This window comes from Onychostoma macrolepis, chromosome 12 (genome assembly GCF_012432095.1).
Source record: "Onychostoma macrolepis isolate SWU-2019 chromosome 12, ASM1243209v1, whole genome shotgun sequence".
In the NCBI taxonomy this organism is placed as follows: domain Eukaryota; kingdom Metazoa; phylum Chordata; class Actinopteri; order Cypriniformes; family Cyprinidae; genus Onychostoma; species Onychostoma macrolepis.
The window spans coordinates 12621285-12639906 of record NC_081166.1 but is presented as its reverse complement, the minus strand read 5'-3'; the positions used below and the strand labels follow the sequence as shown (position 1 = coordinate 12639906).

The window sequence follows — 18622 nt, the reverse complement described above, 5'->3', positions numbered from 1 at the left end:
CTCAAAACGTTACAGTAGACATATAGCCTTTGTGACAGCCTCCCTATGTGACGACTAGCCCCGGTCTCCCTTATATGCTTAGCTATTCAAGACATATGAAGTTAATTGTATGAATTTATCTTCTGTTTTTAATGTCAGGTTTATCCAAGGCCTCTTTAACAGATGTGTCTACCGGGACAGAATAACAAGAGTTTGATTAAACTACAATTGATTTGACTGTTGTAATGTTTATGAAACACTGTATAAGCACCTTACTGACAGCACAGCATCTGAGTCCAGGTGTCCTATAAAAGACTGCAGACTATTCTTTCTCTCATCCCTCTCTACTCCTGCCTATTTTGTATTCCACTCCCTAATAAAAGTGTCTGCATTTTCCCAACAGCAGATGTGTGGCGCTGAATTATGCATTGCAGCTAAAGGATACATTCTCGTCATGCCGCTGTTCTATAAAAATAAATCCCATAAGAGCATCACACTGACAACGGCTGTACTCACCTGGGCCTCTTTTTAATCCCTGTCACTCAACCTCAAACATTTAAAGCACCTCCTCTCAGAGATAAAACTGTATCCCATGCTAGCAGTAGTTACGGCTCAGAGTTTTTACTATTAAGTACAAAAAAGTGCAGAGTGAGGGCTCAACATAAAAATCTGAACATTAAAACACAGAAAAGTGTAGGGTAAACATACCTATTAAGCTCACGTACCCATTAAGCACACTTCCATCTTTGAGCTCAGATTATAAAAATAAAAAAATATTTATTATCCTATTTGATGTCTTAACCAATTGATGTTTTTGTTAGTATATACCGCCTGTAATTTCAAGTCTATCAGATCATTGCACACTGAGATATAAGTCTCCATGTGTTCACACTGTCTGGCGGCCATTTTGAAAGCTGTCTAAAAACTTTCACCAAAGAGGAGCCCTTTAAATGTGCATTTTTTAGATGTTTATGCCTTTATTTTGGGTAAGTTTCACTACTTACTGTAAAATTAAGAGATTAACGTTCAGACTTTTGTATATTATAACCTGGAACTTGGATGTGGGAAATAATTACATTAGATCCAAAAGATAGTTTTAGCAACATAACGCAGATGCTACAGAACACAGTTAGCTGGCTAGCTGTATAAGATTGTGTGCTACGCTAATATATTACTTCACAAGCATTACTGGCTAGTACTTTTACATCCATAATATTATAAATGTACAGTTTATTGCTGGTCTGTCGTTACAGTGCTGTAATTTTTAAAGATTTCGTATTATTTTAAGGTGAGCTTAAAGGGTGCACTACTATGAAAATCACACAGCTTCAGTGTGACATCAATAAAAAAAGTATAATTTCATAGATATTGTTAATAATAGTTGTTCATATTAAAATATGTACGAACTTATTACAGGACCTAGAGTACTTATTTAGCAAAATCCTGTCATTTTAATAAATATTACATTAAATTTATCAAAAATTGTTGCTGATCCAATTAAGCTCAGTGTGCTCCCTTTAAGCACTTCACATTGAACGTCTGTGTAAATACTTTATAAACAGACATTAAATATTAACTGATGGTTGTCACTTTAAGTTAATCTTTATAAAATGGTTAATAACTTATTTTCGTATCTTTAAGATGACAAAATCTAGACATAACTATTGTTTATGCCCAAAGATGAAAGAGGCATGTCGTTCGTACAAAGAAGGAGCCATTAGAAACCTGTCGCGTCTGTCCAGGAAAAAACCAACTAAAGGCTGGAATACACTTTATGACTTTTAAAATTTTAACAGATTTTTTAAAACACCAGGCATCATACACTTACAGACTTTGTAAATAGTCACAAAGATAAACTGGGCATCATACACTAAACAACTGAGGATCTCACACTAACAGACTTTAAATTCCTTCCGATCACAACAGACTGACACAGAAATGTGCGCATTGTTGCTAGGAGATGTATGACAAATGAAAACAATATGTTTTAAAAATCTGCTGAAAATATCAAACCTGATATTTCTATGATCATCAAACAAATCAGAGTCCGTGATCATCATACACTACGTGATTTTCTATTAGATATGTCAGCTCAAATCTGCAGACTGGCTCTGATCTTTGGCAACTAGCATCATCTTCTCCAGACTGTGAATCGGTGGAAAATTGGGGCAAAAATCATGTAGTGTATTCCAGCCATAAGAGACTATACAGGTGCATCTCAATAAATTAGAATGTCGTGGAAAAGTTCATTTATTTCAGTAACTCAAATTGTGAAACTCGTGTATTAAATAAATTAAATGCACACAGACTGAAGTAGTTTAAGTCTTTGGTTCTTTTAATTGTGATGATTTTGGCTCACATTTAACAAAAACCCACCAATTCACTATCTCAACAAATTAGAATACTTCATAAGACCAATAAAAAAAAAAAATTTAGTGAATTGTTGGCCTTCTGGAAAGTATGTTCATTTACTGTATATGTACTCAATACTTTGTAGGGGTTCCTTTTGCTTTAATTACTGCCTCAATTCGGCGTGGCACGGAGGTCATCAGTTTGTGGCACTGCTGAGGTGGTATGGAAGCCCAGGTTTCTTTGACAGTGGCCTTCAGCTCATCTGTATTTTTTGGTCTCTTGTTTCTCATTTTCCTCTTGACAATACCCCATAGATTCTCTATGGGGTTCAGGTCTGGTGAGTTTGCTGGCCAGTCAAGCACACCAACACCATGGTCATTTAACCAACTTTTGGTGCTTTTGGCAGTGTGGGCAGGTGCCAAATCCTGCTGGAAAATGAAATCAGCATCTTTAAAAAGCTGGTCAGCAGAAGGAAGCATGAAGTGCTCCAAAATTTCTTGGTAAATGGGTGTAGTGACTTTGGTTTTCAAAAAACACAATGAACCAACACCAGCAGATGACATTGCACCCCAAATCATTACAGACTTTGGAAACTTAACACTGGACTTCGAGCAAATTGGGCTATGAGCTTCTCCACCCTTCCTCCTGACTCTAGGACCTTGGTTTCCAAATGAAATACAAAACTTACTCTCATCTGAAGAGAGGACTTTGGACCACTGGGCAACAGTTCAGTTCTTCTTGTCCTTAGCCCAGGTAAGACGCCTCTGACGTTGTCTGTGGTTCAGGAGTGGCTTAACAAGAGGAATATGACACCTGTAGCCAAAGTCCTGTGTGTGGTGGATCTTGATGCCTTGACCCCAGCCTCAGTCCATTCCTTGTGAAGTTCACCCAAATTCTTGAATCGATTTTGCTTGACAATCCTCATAAGGCTACGGTTCTCTCAGTTGGTTGTGCATCTTTTTCTTCCACACTTTTCCTTCCACTCAACTTTCTGTTAACATGCTTGGATACAGCACTCTGTGAACAGCCAGCTTCTTTGGCAATGAATGTTTGTGGCTTTCCCTCCTTGTGAAGGGTGTCAATGATTGTCTTCTGGACAACTGTCAGATCAGCAGTCTTCCCCATGATTGTGTAGCCTAGTGAACCAAACTGAGAGACCATTTTGAAGGCTCAGGAAACATTTGCAGGTGTTTTGAATTGATTAGCTGATTGGCATGTCACCATATTCGGTTTCACTTTATTTTGACGGTCCCTTTAACACATTCTATTGACTATAAGTAATGTTGCACCTACATTTCTACTGACTCTCATTAGAGTGTTAGTAGTGTATTAGTTGACTGGTAGGGTTAGGGTTAGATTAAGTTGACACGTTCTTGCAAAGATACTTATAGCCAGTGGAATATCTGTTGGGAGACCAACACAATAAGGAGTTAGTAGATATGAAGCAGACAGTCTACTAATACTCTTATGAGAGTTTGTTGACATGTAGTTGCAACATTACTTAGTGTCAACAGAATGTTCAAAAGGGACCATCAAAATAAAGTGTTACCCCATATTCTAATTTGTTGAGATAGTGAATTGGTGGGTTTTTGTTAAATGTGAGCCAAAATCATCACAATTAAAAGAACCAAAGACTTAAACTACTTCAGTCTGTGTGCATTTAATTTATTTAATACATGAGTTTCACAATTTGAGTTGAATTACTGAAATGAATTAACTTTTCCACGATATTCTAATTTATTGAGATGCACCTGTAGATAAGTTGACATCCATTTAAAAAGAGGCTTCATAATGAGGCTAGTCTCTGTGTTCATCCCCATGAATAAAATGTTTTATTAGATTTTGGAATGTGTTACTTAGCTGAGCGTGGACTAATCTAGATGTTGCAATGCGCTTAAATGACACTTCACTATGAATATATAACTGATCAAATTGAGTGCCTTGTTGCTTTTAGTGTTCTGTTTTTTGTGATTGACTTTGTACCTTCAAATAAAACATTTTCAATTATTATTTTGAAAGGCTGTTTAAAAATAAACAAGAATTTTTAATAAAACATGATGTGAGCTTAATGGGAACAGGGGTGTGCTTAAAGGGTACAGAAATGTACCCATTAAGCACAGCCAGACTTTTTGCATTTAATGATGTATATCTTCATCAAAATGCTTTTGTCATTTAAAATAAAATTAAATATTTTTGTGTGAGAGATTTTAACATAACTTCTTATACCGAAAACCAATATGTTGTGCACTAAAAATGTCTCAATGATTTCGGTGAGCTTAATAGGTACGTTTAGCCTACTGAATAAGGGTATTATGTTCAGTTAGGAAAATGAGTTGTCATATTGGGAGATGTCTTTTATCATCAGTTTTGACAAAGTACAGAGGTCAAACTCTTGTTTCTTTCAAACAATGTTCCCACAAATTTTTCTTCACAACACCCCTTGTACCAGACTCATGCAGCATTAACTGTGCTACTCTTTAAAAAAAGGTCTATAATTGCAAATTCTTAAAAAGCAACAACAAAAACATAGGCATAAGTGAAAACAAGAGAGAAAAATAATAATGCATGGGCTTCTGTATGTTTTAACATAGTCATGTTTTTCCCTTTGATGCTGCTATAACATCTTCATACTGTTCTAGGGTGCGACATCCTCCCCACACACTGTCTGTGTGATTTAATGTACTCCTACACATGCTTTCTCAAAGCCTTACTGAACATCATTACGCATCTGGGGGAATTCCAGTGGAAAATTCAGATTTTTTAACAAAATTTAAAATAATAGCCAAAAAAAAAAAAAAAAAAAAGTCAAGGAATCTAAAGAGACCAGAATCATGCTTTTAGTTATATTTGTTTATGATTTTCCTACCATTAGGTGTTGGCAGCCAATATAGTAGGCAAAGATTTGAAAGAAAAACTTCTGAGCTCATGGAGTGAGAAATCAGAGAAAAACGATTTTGTTTGGCTTTTAAAAGTTACAAGCAAAAAAGAAAGAATAAAATTTTAGCTAATCATCTGTGGAACATTAATGTTCCCATTTGTTTCACTTCTTGCATCATTTTACAGTAGTAATGTTGTTTCAGAATTGAACTGAAATCTGATCAAAATGAAATCTTATATTGTTTAGTACTGCAGATGGTGAACAGAACAAGGCTCCTCCCTGTGAACGCATGAAGAACCAGCGTGTGGAAATCATTTCATGTAATATAGCAAATCTCATAGAAAGAGACTGTCCCAACTACTTTCTGTTAACATGACTGTTTAATGTTTCTGTGACAGAAACAGTATGAACTTTCTTTTTTGTCTTTCCAAGCCAGGCTTCATTACAGTAAAGTGGTCTGGCTCCAGAAACTAGGTGTCAGGTGAAAGAAGATTTCACTTTGAACCACTGATAAATGAGATACATAATTATGGTTGGCAATCCAACATACAAGACAGCATAATTGAGCTCATGTAAAAGTACATATAGCTGGAAGTTCAGCTTCTTTGCCTCTGAGAGTGAAAAAGTATATTAGACAGTAAAGACGCATTCACATTAAGAACAATAAGATAATAATAATTATAGCGATAACGGATGATAATGTTCCATTTATTATAAGCACATGCTGCAGTTTTGTCATCTGCCACTTCAAATGCTTGAGTTCTTTAAAGTCAAGTGGATTTTGATTGTCTGTCAGTGTTTTTACTAGATGGAAAAACAAAAAATGCTAAAAGTGATTCCAACGATATCAGCCATTAAAGTTATACCTGTGGTGCGTGTATTAAATCTTTATAGCTATAGTTATTGTTACAGTTATCATCTTTGGTGTGAACAGGCCTGAAAACCCTGATATATTACTGACAAACCAAAAAAGAAGATGTAGTAATGCACAATGTTTCTTTTTCCTATGAGCTTTCCACTATGTATTTATTTTTCCAGACTTATTTCCATGCATTTGCACCTATAATGCAATATTCTTACAATTTTAATATTCAGAACACTATACAGATGTCATAAAATGGGATTCAATTCAAACTATTTTGCTTTTTATCATCTTAGAAAAACAAGACATGCCTCAAGCAAACTAAAACTGTTGCTAACTTTGGCAGGGCCAAATTATAAACTATCGTCAAAGTTCCTCCAAAGAATATCTGCGTTGACATGTACATGAAGACACTAAGTGTGTTTACTTCAGAACAAATAAGCCCTTTCAAAAGACTCTGAGGAAAAGCAGGACAGTAGAAGTATTTACAAAAGGGCATATTATGGTAATTCAGATGGCAGTGGCCCATGTTCCCTTAACCATACGTCTAGAATGGTCGGCATGACTGGAGACAGATATGTGATTTATTATAAACCGCTGCTTCCATTTATGGCCAAGGCTTTTGCACAGGCATACGGGTGTGAAATAAGGCTTTTACAGGCATATAAAACCATGGCGGCTTATTGTTACATAATGCGCGAGATGATGGACCCACACTCGTCTTAATGGCAGATCTCCACATCCCTCAACAAAACCATGAAACCTCAGCCCATAATGCCTGCTCTTGTTCACACAAAGAGGCAGCGTGCCACAGAGCCCATGAGAATAGTTGGCTGAACATGATCTCTTAGACTTGTTTGATTCACCAGGCGGTGTATCATTTATTAAAATCAATACCAGGTGAGGGAAAAACGAAACCAGACAAAAAGCTAAATGATATAAGACGGCTCAATATAAATGTGAAAACACGAGTGAATGATAATCCCATATATGGCCCACCCATAAAACTGCGATCAGCTGGATATGAGTGATATCATGGCATATCAAAGCAGCGTGCACGTGTGTCATGTTTTCTTTTGAGTGGGACACCCTAATTGTGACTGACACATCCAGCGCGTTGGCATGCCTCAGATCTTGGTTCCAGCCGAGCTCTGATTAGATCCGTGGAGTACTTCGTCTTAATCGTACTTGGCCTAACTACTTTCATGTGTCGCATGGAAAGAGAGCAGGTATGGGCCCAATCTAATAAAGACAGAACAGAGACTGTAGGAAGTGGAAGGCGTGGATGGGATGAGCAGGGCTGCTCCACATGTGAAGGATGAATCCAGTTAGACCCGTCCCGCTTTGTCCACCAAGACCTGTCAACATCATCATTTTTACTCTTGGAAACATATGTACAGTCTGAGATGGTAATATAAAACAACAATAAAACAGGATAGCTGGACTTGGGAGATAGTAATATGATAGTATTATGGAGGTACGCAGTGATTAATCCCCATATTGCTGCAATATTTTCTAGAAAACAAAATCACATGTTCAGTGTGAATATGAGATGCTATGAGGGATAACATTTAGCTACGCTTACTTGCACGGGATTTCCTTCCCTTTGATTATAAACGGTCCCTTTGAAGAGCCCAAACCATTTACAGTGGATCACAGAGACTTATGAACCAAGCATTGAGTCATTCCTCCTTGTAGTGATTGTGGGCTCGCTGAGATCCTGTGGCCCCCTACAGGTCTGGGAATCTGGAATCAGGCAGAGGAATCTGTAATGGTCAATGTGGAGATAGCACATGAATGCAGCATGGACCAGACGACTTGACCCAGGGTGAAGGGTGAGTACCAAATATGCACCAGTGGCACCAAACTGAGTCTGTCTAGGAATGAGTGCTAAGATACTACTTGCGCACTACTAAGTATGTGAATGTTGCACAATTAAACTGAGAACATAACCATCTACATAAAACTAATGATTATGGAAGCCTCTTGAATAAATGGTATGCTGATTAGATCATGCTTTACTTGACAATCATTTAGACATTTGTCATGTTGTTGACATTTACATGTGTTTACAGAAAGAATAGTAGATGAATATATGACTTCAAGCAGCTGTCAAACATGGAAGCATTGTAAACTTCCCCTTGAGCTAATTAGTATGAGTATAATGTCATCAATAATATTGTGTCATATTTCACTGGGAATTAAATATATTACTGCTTTCAATTACAATAGCTGAGATTTACATGAAAAACAACACAATTATTATTAATTTTAATAATAAGAATTATAAGAATGAAAACTGTTTTAATATATTCTATCATGCATATCTTTAATATGAGTGATTTTGTCAGAGGAAGATTATTTAACTTTTTTATACTTAATTTAGGTGACAAAACTGCACACAAAATACACTTGTGGTAAAAGATACAGAAGTTAATTAAAATATTTTTTAAAACACGCATTTATATCATATTCATTGTTGCTTGAAGTGACTGATCTTGTTTTAATGACTTAGAAATATTTTAACTAAAAGAATATGATGTTTTTTTGCGGTGCACAGCTTTACAACATTATTTCTCTTTAAGTTTATTGAATCAAAGTGAATACCATATCATGCAATGACAAAATACTTCAAGAGATCTTATGACCTAATTGTTAAGCCTCGCTTTAAGAATTAATAGGGAAACTAAATGAAGAATAGAGTTAGTTCTAACGTAGCTAGCAGTTACTAAGCCCCTGGTGTGAATATTAGGCAACATTCCGATTTAATTAAGACCTTATGAACGGCTGGTGCAGCTACACCCTGGATTTTAAAATCTCACAACTGATCTTTGTATAAAAAAAAGAGTGAAAGGAGGGTGGTAGGCATGGCAGTCATAAAAGCCTTATCACAGCCTGATCTCTGACCTCTTGTGGGAATCACAGGACCCGGGAAACATGGAGGTCAAGGGCAAATCAATAAAGCTTGTCTATCTGTCAGCTCCCCACATCCCCTCTCTTTTTCTCACACTCACACTGTTTTCCTAAATATGGGCATGTTGAGACTATCTCTATTCAGGAATATTCAAGTCTGTAATTCAGGGGAGCGAGGAAAGTATTCCTGGCAAGCGGTTTTATCTGATAAAGGGAAGTGCAACTGAAATTCCTCAATGATTTGTTTTCCAAGTGCACAGGCAGTTTACAGTCTGCCAACACCAGAGTAATGCCACTGGAAGGCCCATAAGTCAACGCCTCCTGAAGCAGTTCAAGCATGTGAAGATCTGCTATGCCATCTCCCCTTTTGTCTCCTCCCGCATTTATCTCCTCCCTTCCCCAGGAACTAATTGTGATAGTTTAGCCTGAGATGTGTTAAATTAATGACACACTAACAGGGCCAAGAGCTCTTTAATGTCTATCAATACCACTGCAGGGCCAATACTGCCCATCAATTTCCCAGCATTTCTTCCCAGAGGGCCATCGCTCATGTGGTGCTTTGATGAGTGATAGATGAGCTGCTAAACAGCTCAGATTCCTCAAGTAATGAGTTTAATTGACATGGCAACCCTGGAGCTTTCTCACCCAACTCGCTCTCCTCAGCATCAGTGCTCCAAGTCGTTGGCCACAAATATTCCTCCATTAAAATACCATGGGGCCCGTGATATGGCCTTGCAGAACATCACTGAGATAGAGTGTCATGTCTCTCTTTCAGATGTAGTAATTATGATGTTTCATACAGGAAAAGAGGGTTTTACAAGTGTACGTAAAAGTAAAGATATTGCTCCTTCTTTGTAAAAGGATGCTGCTGTTGTCATATCAGTTGTGAACCTAACTGTATTGTGTCTGTATTGAATGTGATGCAATAAAAAAAACAATCACTAATAATTGCATGGATTATTTATATTTGCATGAACAGGAGAACTTCTGATGAATAATTTCCCACATTGATTTGTTCTTAAACTAGTTCTAATGTGAATGAATTTGGAGCATTCTAAATAACAAAGTGCCTGAAATTAGTCATTTGCATAAAACATGCCCCAAAAATATATTTAATGCATAATAGAAGTAAACATTTCAACATTACACAACTATAAGGCCACCCAGAGTTATGTGATTTTTGCATACATATGGTTTCAGTTTTTATAAAATTTTTTCATAATTTCATTATACATTTAAGTACACAATTTATTGGTGAATCACAATATGTTTGTTAAAACATTTATATGTAAATATCACACATATTTGTACTTATGCTCACTTGACCCACTGTGTTCTGCAAAATAATAGTCAAGACATATTTCTATTAAGCTGTCTTAGGAGGCAGCATGCAAAAACATACAACACGGCCAGTGTAGTCCAATTCACAAATGACTCATCTGAATTGTTTTTTTTAGTGAATCAAAAACATACAGTGGCACAGCTGTAGTTTGATTCACGAACAAATGACTCTTATCAGTCTGTTCTTTTTTGTGAATCAAAAAACATACAGCAACACCAGTGTAGTCCGAACCAAATGACTCTAATGAACCAGTTATTTTTAGTGAATCTCAAACAAACACACATAGTGTGGTCCGATTCACAACCAAAAGTGAGCTTCTAACTGAAATATAACCAAATAAATCAGAATCGAATCCAGTTGAATCAGGAAACCTGTATCGATACCCAGCCTAGGTGTAGTTGCATTTGTTTAAATGAGTCCAAGCTGTGTTTTCATTTAAAGCTAGCCACCAAGAGCTTGCATATCACATAACATTTAAGGCTATAGAGTAACACGACAGCACCAGTGTCTTTCATCTGAATAATTATAACATGACTCAACTCTGAACCAGTCTATTCTCACTTGTTTTGAAGCTTAATTAAAGAAATGCCTGTTCAGATTAGAAACACTACCTGGTTGATCAGATCTGAAGCAGCTCCACTTCTTCAGCAACTGTCAGTGGACACACGTGAGCAAGCAGAACTGCTGTTGAACCATCAAAATATTTGCATTTACAGGCATTACTGGTCAGTACATCAATTACAGTACGTCTTAGTAACCACCGCAACATGCTGGAATTTATTTAAGCCTGATGCCCAGTGGAGTGAGGGAGGAGATCTGTTCTGCAGGATCGGGGGAAGTCGTGTATTATGTGTATTTTGTACGTTAGGTAAACACTGTAGTACTCACAGAGAGCTTTACGATGTCAGAATGATTTGCTGATGAAGGGTCCCATTAATCCCCAGACTAGTTTCTTGGGGGGGTTTTTTGAAGATGTCTGCGCATGGTTTCCAATCCTAAGCAATACTGAATTCCTCACGCTTGAAATTAATTTGAATACACAGCACTTCATAATGCAGACTGAGGTTCATGCAAACCTGCACACAAACATTACTTTACACCATTTTAAACAAGGAGGAACTGTTTTTGAGTCAGCTAAACATGCTGACAGCTAGAAATAATTAAAGTATAAAATCACCAGGGCTTGTGTGAGAACCAGGCATTCTTGAAAAGTCTTTGAAGTTTAATTTTGCTGTGATTTTAAAACAGGATTTCCAGGAACTTGCCATGCCGTACAGTGGTTTTTAAGAGGTTTGCATCTACAGTCATGGTCAGATGAAATTTCCAGTGTCCACTCATTCAAAGTTCAAGATGTTCCTCTGTTAAGAAAACATGCTCCTCATAATGCATTCAAGTTATTTCAAATGTTGTTTTTTAGTAACAAGAAAGAAGCTAGACGTTCTAGACATTTGTTATCAGTCAATATTAGATTTTCTTTTTAATTTATATAAACATTACATAAAAATATTTATCAGCTTATTGGGATCTTTAATATCGTGCCTCCCTGCTAAACAGTTTCAACATCAATAAACATTCACAGAGGAGTGAGATTTATTACACCAAAATACGGTTTAAAGTATCAAACACATCTATTTGCAAACCTATACTTCAGTTGAGATCTGTGTACCACCTGCATGACAAAACCTCCTAAGGGTAAATACAGTGTTTTTGAGCTATGGAAAAGGTACCAGGGAGGAGGTTGCAGTGAATCCCTCGGGATGAGGTGTTGATTTGAATGGCAATGCATGAGTGAAAAACTAGCAGCATGGTGGTGGGAACAGGATGAGGTATAAGAGACAGAACAAGTGTTTTACAGTTGACGCTCTCAGACACAACTAGGCGCAAACATAAGCCAAAACAAACCCATATGCTGCGGATCTTTCAATGAAACCGTATGCAGTGCAGCAACCATGATCAATTTTTCTATCAAAATATTATTTATGCTGGAGAAACTCCAGGTTTCTTTAATTAAAAACTTGAGGGTTAGTCACAGGTATCAGTTGTTTACTTTTTTGATTGGGTCACTCACTGCTGGTGGTCTTGTTACTTGAATGTGCAAGATAAGCAACAGTACCATTCATTCTCCGCCATACTACCTTAAGCGTAATTTCTCATGTTACTAAACAAACAATGAATTCCAGGAATGGATTTGGCTTGAATCTGGTTCCTGTTTGTAGCGAGAGGTGCTTTATTGCAACACGATGTAAAGAGCTTGTTGGGCATGTCAAAAGTCTTGGCACCAGCGGACACTAAATAAATCAATGGCTACATTTACATGTACACCAATAGTCTGATTATTATCAATAGTCAGAATAAGGAATTACTCAAATTAAAGTGTTTACGTTACATGAGCAAACCTCTTTAATCCCATTTACACGCTGCTTTCTATTATTTTGATTATTCGCTTTAAGAAATGAGGTTTCTAAGCTACTTTGATGCTATTCATTTGTAGCCCTACTCACAGCACAAAATGTAAATTGCAGATGTAACAGGACTGTTTTTATGCACCTGCTTCAAATACAAAATGTTGTTTTTTCATACTATACAGGTGTGCATGCATTTTAATCATTTATTGCATTCTGATCAATAAAAATAATTAAAGCTATATGGGAATATTTAGAAAAAAAAGAACAAAAGTGACAAAATTAGCACATACAATTACTAAAAAAAAAAAAAAATTAAAAGGAAAACTGAAAATATAACAATAAAAGCCGATTCAAAATACTATAATAGTATATAAATAAAAGTCCTGAACATGAATACTGTTCTAAAACTAATTCCTGCACTTTTTTTCCTGTTTTTTTTTTACAGAGCGACCAGTGCAATCTGATTCACTGAAAAGGGCCGACTCATTAATCACATACAAGACTTAAGTGTTGTTACTGATTAGTTGTTGAGATGTCAACACATAGTTAAGCATGCACAATATGCATTTTGTCAGTAGTATTTATTAAAAGTACATGAATGAACTGTTACCACGTTGTATTGTTGTTTATTATAGTTAAGACCAATTATAAACACACCTTATGCAATAATTGTTTATATCCTGTTCCACCATGTTTTAAACTTGTGCATGAGTGCATCCAGCTGAAACCCTAACAAATGCGCACTTTAGTCAGAAGAATAAATGTAATTAAATGCAATTAAACATGCCTGCATTGTGCAATTAAAACCACAGTACTTCACATATTTTACTGCAATTATGGTTATGCTAATGAGGATAATCACAAACAAATCACAGTACTCTATTTACATAGATTCAGCTTAATCGCATTATAAGGGTGCATGCAAACGTAGCCAATGTGTAAAAACCAAACAATGTGGATTACTCTGCCCTTGTTAAAACAAGATGTGTTTTTTATTGTGTCCTTTCACAAAACAAAACAAAATTTTATTGTGTCCTTTTTCCTCCCTCACATTCTGTATGATTAATGCACAACATTAAGCAATTCAGATGAACAACACTCCCTCCAGCCTGAGACAAAAGAGTGGTTTTACTTTGTCTTTGATCATCTTTCAAAGCAAGATATTTATTATTGATGTGGTGAGATAGAGTCATCTCGAACAACCCAGCATCAAAGCTATGGGAACAAAATTTCCCGATAGTTCACGTTATAGATTTGTGTGTGCGTGCGGATTCAACGTTTGCACCCCACAGATGGAATGTGAGATGTTTAATTAGGTGCCTGTGAGTGGTCTCATGGGAAGGCGCTTTTAATTTCTCAGGCTCATGGTCTCTCGCTGCACAGACGGAGCGCAGGTCAAACGCAGAGGAGGATGGCGGAGGGTTGCTGGGAGAGCGACGAATGCCGTGAATATCCACAAACCCCTGCCACAGTCCTCTCACAGCATCTGTCCCAACAAAGCGCGCTGCATCCAATTAAAGACCACAATAGCTGTCTGACATTGCATGACTAGTGATAAGATCACTGAGGAACTGTGAAATATGAATTACCCTCACACAAACTACTGTGGCATCAAATGAAAACCATCTTGCAACACAATACACCTCTAAAACATGCAGCCCACAGCGTGCTTCCAAACATCCCTTGGGAAACACCACCTGCTTATTTGTGGCGGGGGAAAAACAGGCCTAATCCTTCACACTACCTGGCTGATGCCGTTAAAGGTGCTTCCTCCCCAGGGGCCGACATGTGACCCTGTTGACACAGAGGACAAGAAAGAGCGAAAGAAAGAGAGAGCTGGAAGGAGTCATCGCGACCATGTCTCGGTAACCGCACGCACACACGAAAGGTCTGTTCCAAAAGCCGTTGACCTTCTGCAATAAAGAAAGAACACAAAACAAGACATCAATAACCTGAAAGCGATACATTGAAGAGGAAGCAGCCCTGTCGCATGGACTAGGTCTGAATAGTTCCTCGGAACAGGATCAACAAATAACATGAAGGAAGGGTTGTGTGCTGTCATTGTGAGGGCAACAATAGCAGACGGTAAACTCCGGGTGATGGTGTATAAAAGACACACCAAACTATGGATATAATTTTCTGTGAATGATCCTATTGTTCCACCGAAACACCGTTTTTTGGCTGACAACCAAACTGTGTCAGGTAACACAGGTTGTTTGTAGAGAGATCTGTGGTGAAACAGGAGTGGAAAGGAGTAGACAGAAAGTGATAGTTCCATTGATGGTGCTTTTTCTCTTTTTCGATTGCTTTCTTGGGCGGAGCAGGGTTATTTTCGTAACTAAACTATGAATTTAAACTAAAAAACTAAAACTAAATGAAAATGCATCAAAAATATTATTAAAAACTGAAATAAAATAATTCGAAAAAAATAAAACACTAAAATTCAAGTCAAAAATATTCATAAAACAATGTCAGACATTATTGCAAAATAAACCCCTTTGGGTGATAATGACCGGCTGACTATATATTATTCCTTACATATCCAATATATTTCATTTTTTTAATATAGCTTTAAATTTCACTTTTAGTTAATTGTGTTCATTTTTTGCCAGTTACAGTTTGTTTTTTATTATGTGGAAATATCCATTTGAATTATGCAGTTTTAACATGAACTAATAAACTTAAATGTTGTTATGCATATTTGTCAGTCATAATGAAACTAAGCTTTCTGCACTCACAAAAATCATGGCACGGATTATTTTTAACTATTGGTATCGATTTGATTTGATTTAAATAATATTTTCAAAATACATTTATTCAGACTGCTTAGAATCAGCATAAATCTGTTTCTTGTGTATTTCAAACAGTCAGTTTATTAGAGAAATCGTGTATGTCTAACAAATACGAATGACATTATGTTTACGAGTTTATGTTAAAACTGTATGGAAATTACATATGCAATTTAAACACATACATTTTAAATTTAGAACTAAATATTTTTGGAATGTGAAAATAAAAACCTAAAAATAAATACATCCACATAAAAATAACCAAATTGACTAAAAATGAAATTTAAAGTAATATTGAAATAAAAATCAATCCGAATCTGTAAAACTGTAATAACCCCTTGGGCCACTTAATCTATTCCATTCCATGAGAACATGTCTGTCAGGCCATTGTGATACCTAGATGGGCCTGGCAGCAATGAGGCCTTTACTGCACTGGAAACCATCCCCTGACAGGCAGGCTTCAAAACCAAAGAGGTCCAACCATCATGCACATGTTCCCAGTATGAGCTTCAGTAATGTGGACAGCACATGAGAACAGGTCCATCTCATGTCACCTTATAAGTCAGAGTAATGTGGGACTTTGGCGCAACCCTTTGGCACAACCATGCCTGAAACAATTTAGGTGAGTTCCTTTCATGGACCTAAACCTTCATTTCCCATGACAGAACTACATTCAGATTAATGGAATTACGATATAAATGCCCAGCAAGGTCTTGCAGGCAAATACACACAGATGTGATTCATCCTCAAACTCCATCTGCAAATACCGACAAGTGATGAATCCCTATCACAGGGAGCAGAGATCTCACGCGTGCACTGCCTCGGCACAGCTGCTCTGTCCAGGGTTAGGATCCACAGAGTCGCTTCCAAGGAGTTCAACATCCAAAGAGGGAAGTTCAGAGAAGATTAAAGATGTCATGGAATAAAATAGTAGAAGTTTTTGTACTCCCTATAGTTCTCTCCTTGCTTTCTCCTTCTTCCATGTAAGATAGTAGTACAGTTGGAACAAAAGGAATCACATGCACCCAAAAACTTGACCTTTTTAGGAATTCAATCACGTTAATTATATTTTCCTTGATATAAAAGCTTTCACTTTTATGGCCTTTTGAATATTTATACACCGGCTCTATTTTACGAGCTATTTTAAGATTAAAATAACACTGCAGAAGGGTTATGCAAATATACAAAATGTTCACGATGAAAAGCCCATTTTATATTTGTTGTTCTCACAGATCATTTTTTGTGGCCATTAAATCAAAGTATAAACCACTGAAGCCATGAGTAACAGTCCAACAATGCGTCTTACCCACTTAATCCACCTTACTTCCAGCGTTCTGCATCTTTTGTTAGCTGAATAAACGGCACCAACAAAGAAGAAGTAGTCAGCCAGAGCTTCTTATTGCCTTTGGACGGTGATCCCTTTAAGAATAAGAGTGCAGAGTGTTCGGAAACAGAAGACGCAGCTGGTTAAATTTAATATCGAATGTATCTGGGCCAGTATCAGATGGTACGTCAGCCCTGAGGGGGGACAAAACATGCAAATAACACAACAGGAGGCGGCAACTAAAATGTACTCGATTCAAAAAGAATAAACTTTAGAAATATAATGAATTTTATAGGCTTAATGTTAATGAACACACATTAAACTGCCCGCATTTGTGTTGTCACAACAACTCGAAAACCACACAAGTGTGACACTTCAAACTAAGCCTCTGCATATTGAGTTTCGTCTAGAGGAAGTGCATGAAAGAGTATACGAGTGCTCCTTTATAGCTTTTAACACAAAGCAAAGCCCATACTTTCAAAATATGTCATGAAACGGAAGGACCCACCCAGGTCTTACCTGCACTCCATTCACAGAGAGAGAGGGCGAATGGGTGCAGAGGATATCATTACAATTAGATAGGAAACATGGTTGAACAAATCCCAAAGACCATCAATTAAAATCTGAAAGCTTTATTGTGTTGGTGGTAGGAGGTTTAACATTTTTAAATGACACCTTTGCGAAGGTAAAAATCCTGTAGGCTGCATGTAAACATTAAAGGATTTAAACATTTTATGCAACATCCAGTTCTTTAACAACAGGCACTGAAATGAAACATAACACAACATGCCCTCTCCTCATCCTTAAATTAGTATGCAATGACTCATTCAATAGGAGGCTGGTGCTGAGTTAATCGTCTATGATTTACTACGCTTCCTCCCTAGAACTTCACGTCGACCGCATTTAGTACTGAGTGTTGAGGAAAAGCTGGCGAACTTGTAGAGCTGGAACCCCAAGTGCTATTATTCATAAACATGCATTATTACTGCATGTCCTCACTCTAACCCTCTAATACAGCTCTCAACCCTGAAGAGACAGGCACCGAGTACAAAGTCTTTATCACCCTCCACTTTCACCTGAGGGAGCAGGTTAGAGAGGGAAAAAAAATGACTTACGGTAATGCAATGTGAGCCAAACTAGACTGGCAGCCAAAGAGCTTTTCAATACCATGAATATGGATGATTCAAAACCTGACAGCACAGCTGGGATTTTCATTTTTCTATTTGTTTAGTAGCCAAAAGTTTGATTTCGTGGAGATTTCATGAATGTATCTGTTCAGTGCGAGTAGTGACAGGTCTAAAACTTTACTGGCACGGTGGTCTGTAGTCAAAATCGATAACTGAAATTATGCATAAAATAATATATTAAAAAATTAGTTTTTTGGACTGTAGTTGCTTACTGATTGATTTTATTGTTTTAATAATATCCTTAAGTCCAGCTTTAGTGCTATTGAGAAGCAAACCGTTCATAACCATCTGTTTCATTGACAGATCTCATAAATGTATGACATGTGGCCGCACTGCACCCTCCGATTACGCTTGAACCCTTTTCATTTTGTGCCACTTATTTTTTCATTACATTGTGGATATTCATTTAAGACTTGTCTTCAAAATGTCAAAACTTATTGGGCTAATATGACATAAACAGCTTTACAGAACATTAAAACAATGTTCACAGATGTGTTGGCTCTCCTGGTGCTATATATATATTTACCTTAAGGCGATTGTAGCATTGAATAAATGTAACTTTATTAAAAGGTAAATAATGTTGTTTTTCGC

General features: G+C 37.0%; 1 protein-coding gene across 1 annotated transcript in view; it reads right to left on the bottom strand.

Moving 5' to 3' along the window:
- Positions 1-18622, bottom strand: part of LOC131550797 (uncharacterized) — a 117542-nt gene that overhangs the window by 76549 nt on the left and 22371 nt on the right. Inside the window, exon 3 of the mRNA XM_058793207.1 lies at positions 14476-14644. Within this exon, the coding sequence (XP_058649190.1) occupies positions 14476-14644 (169 nt within the window). The remainder of the gene's footprint in view (positions 1-14475; positions 14645-18622) is intronic.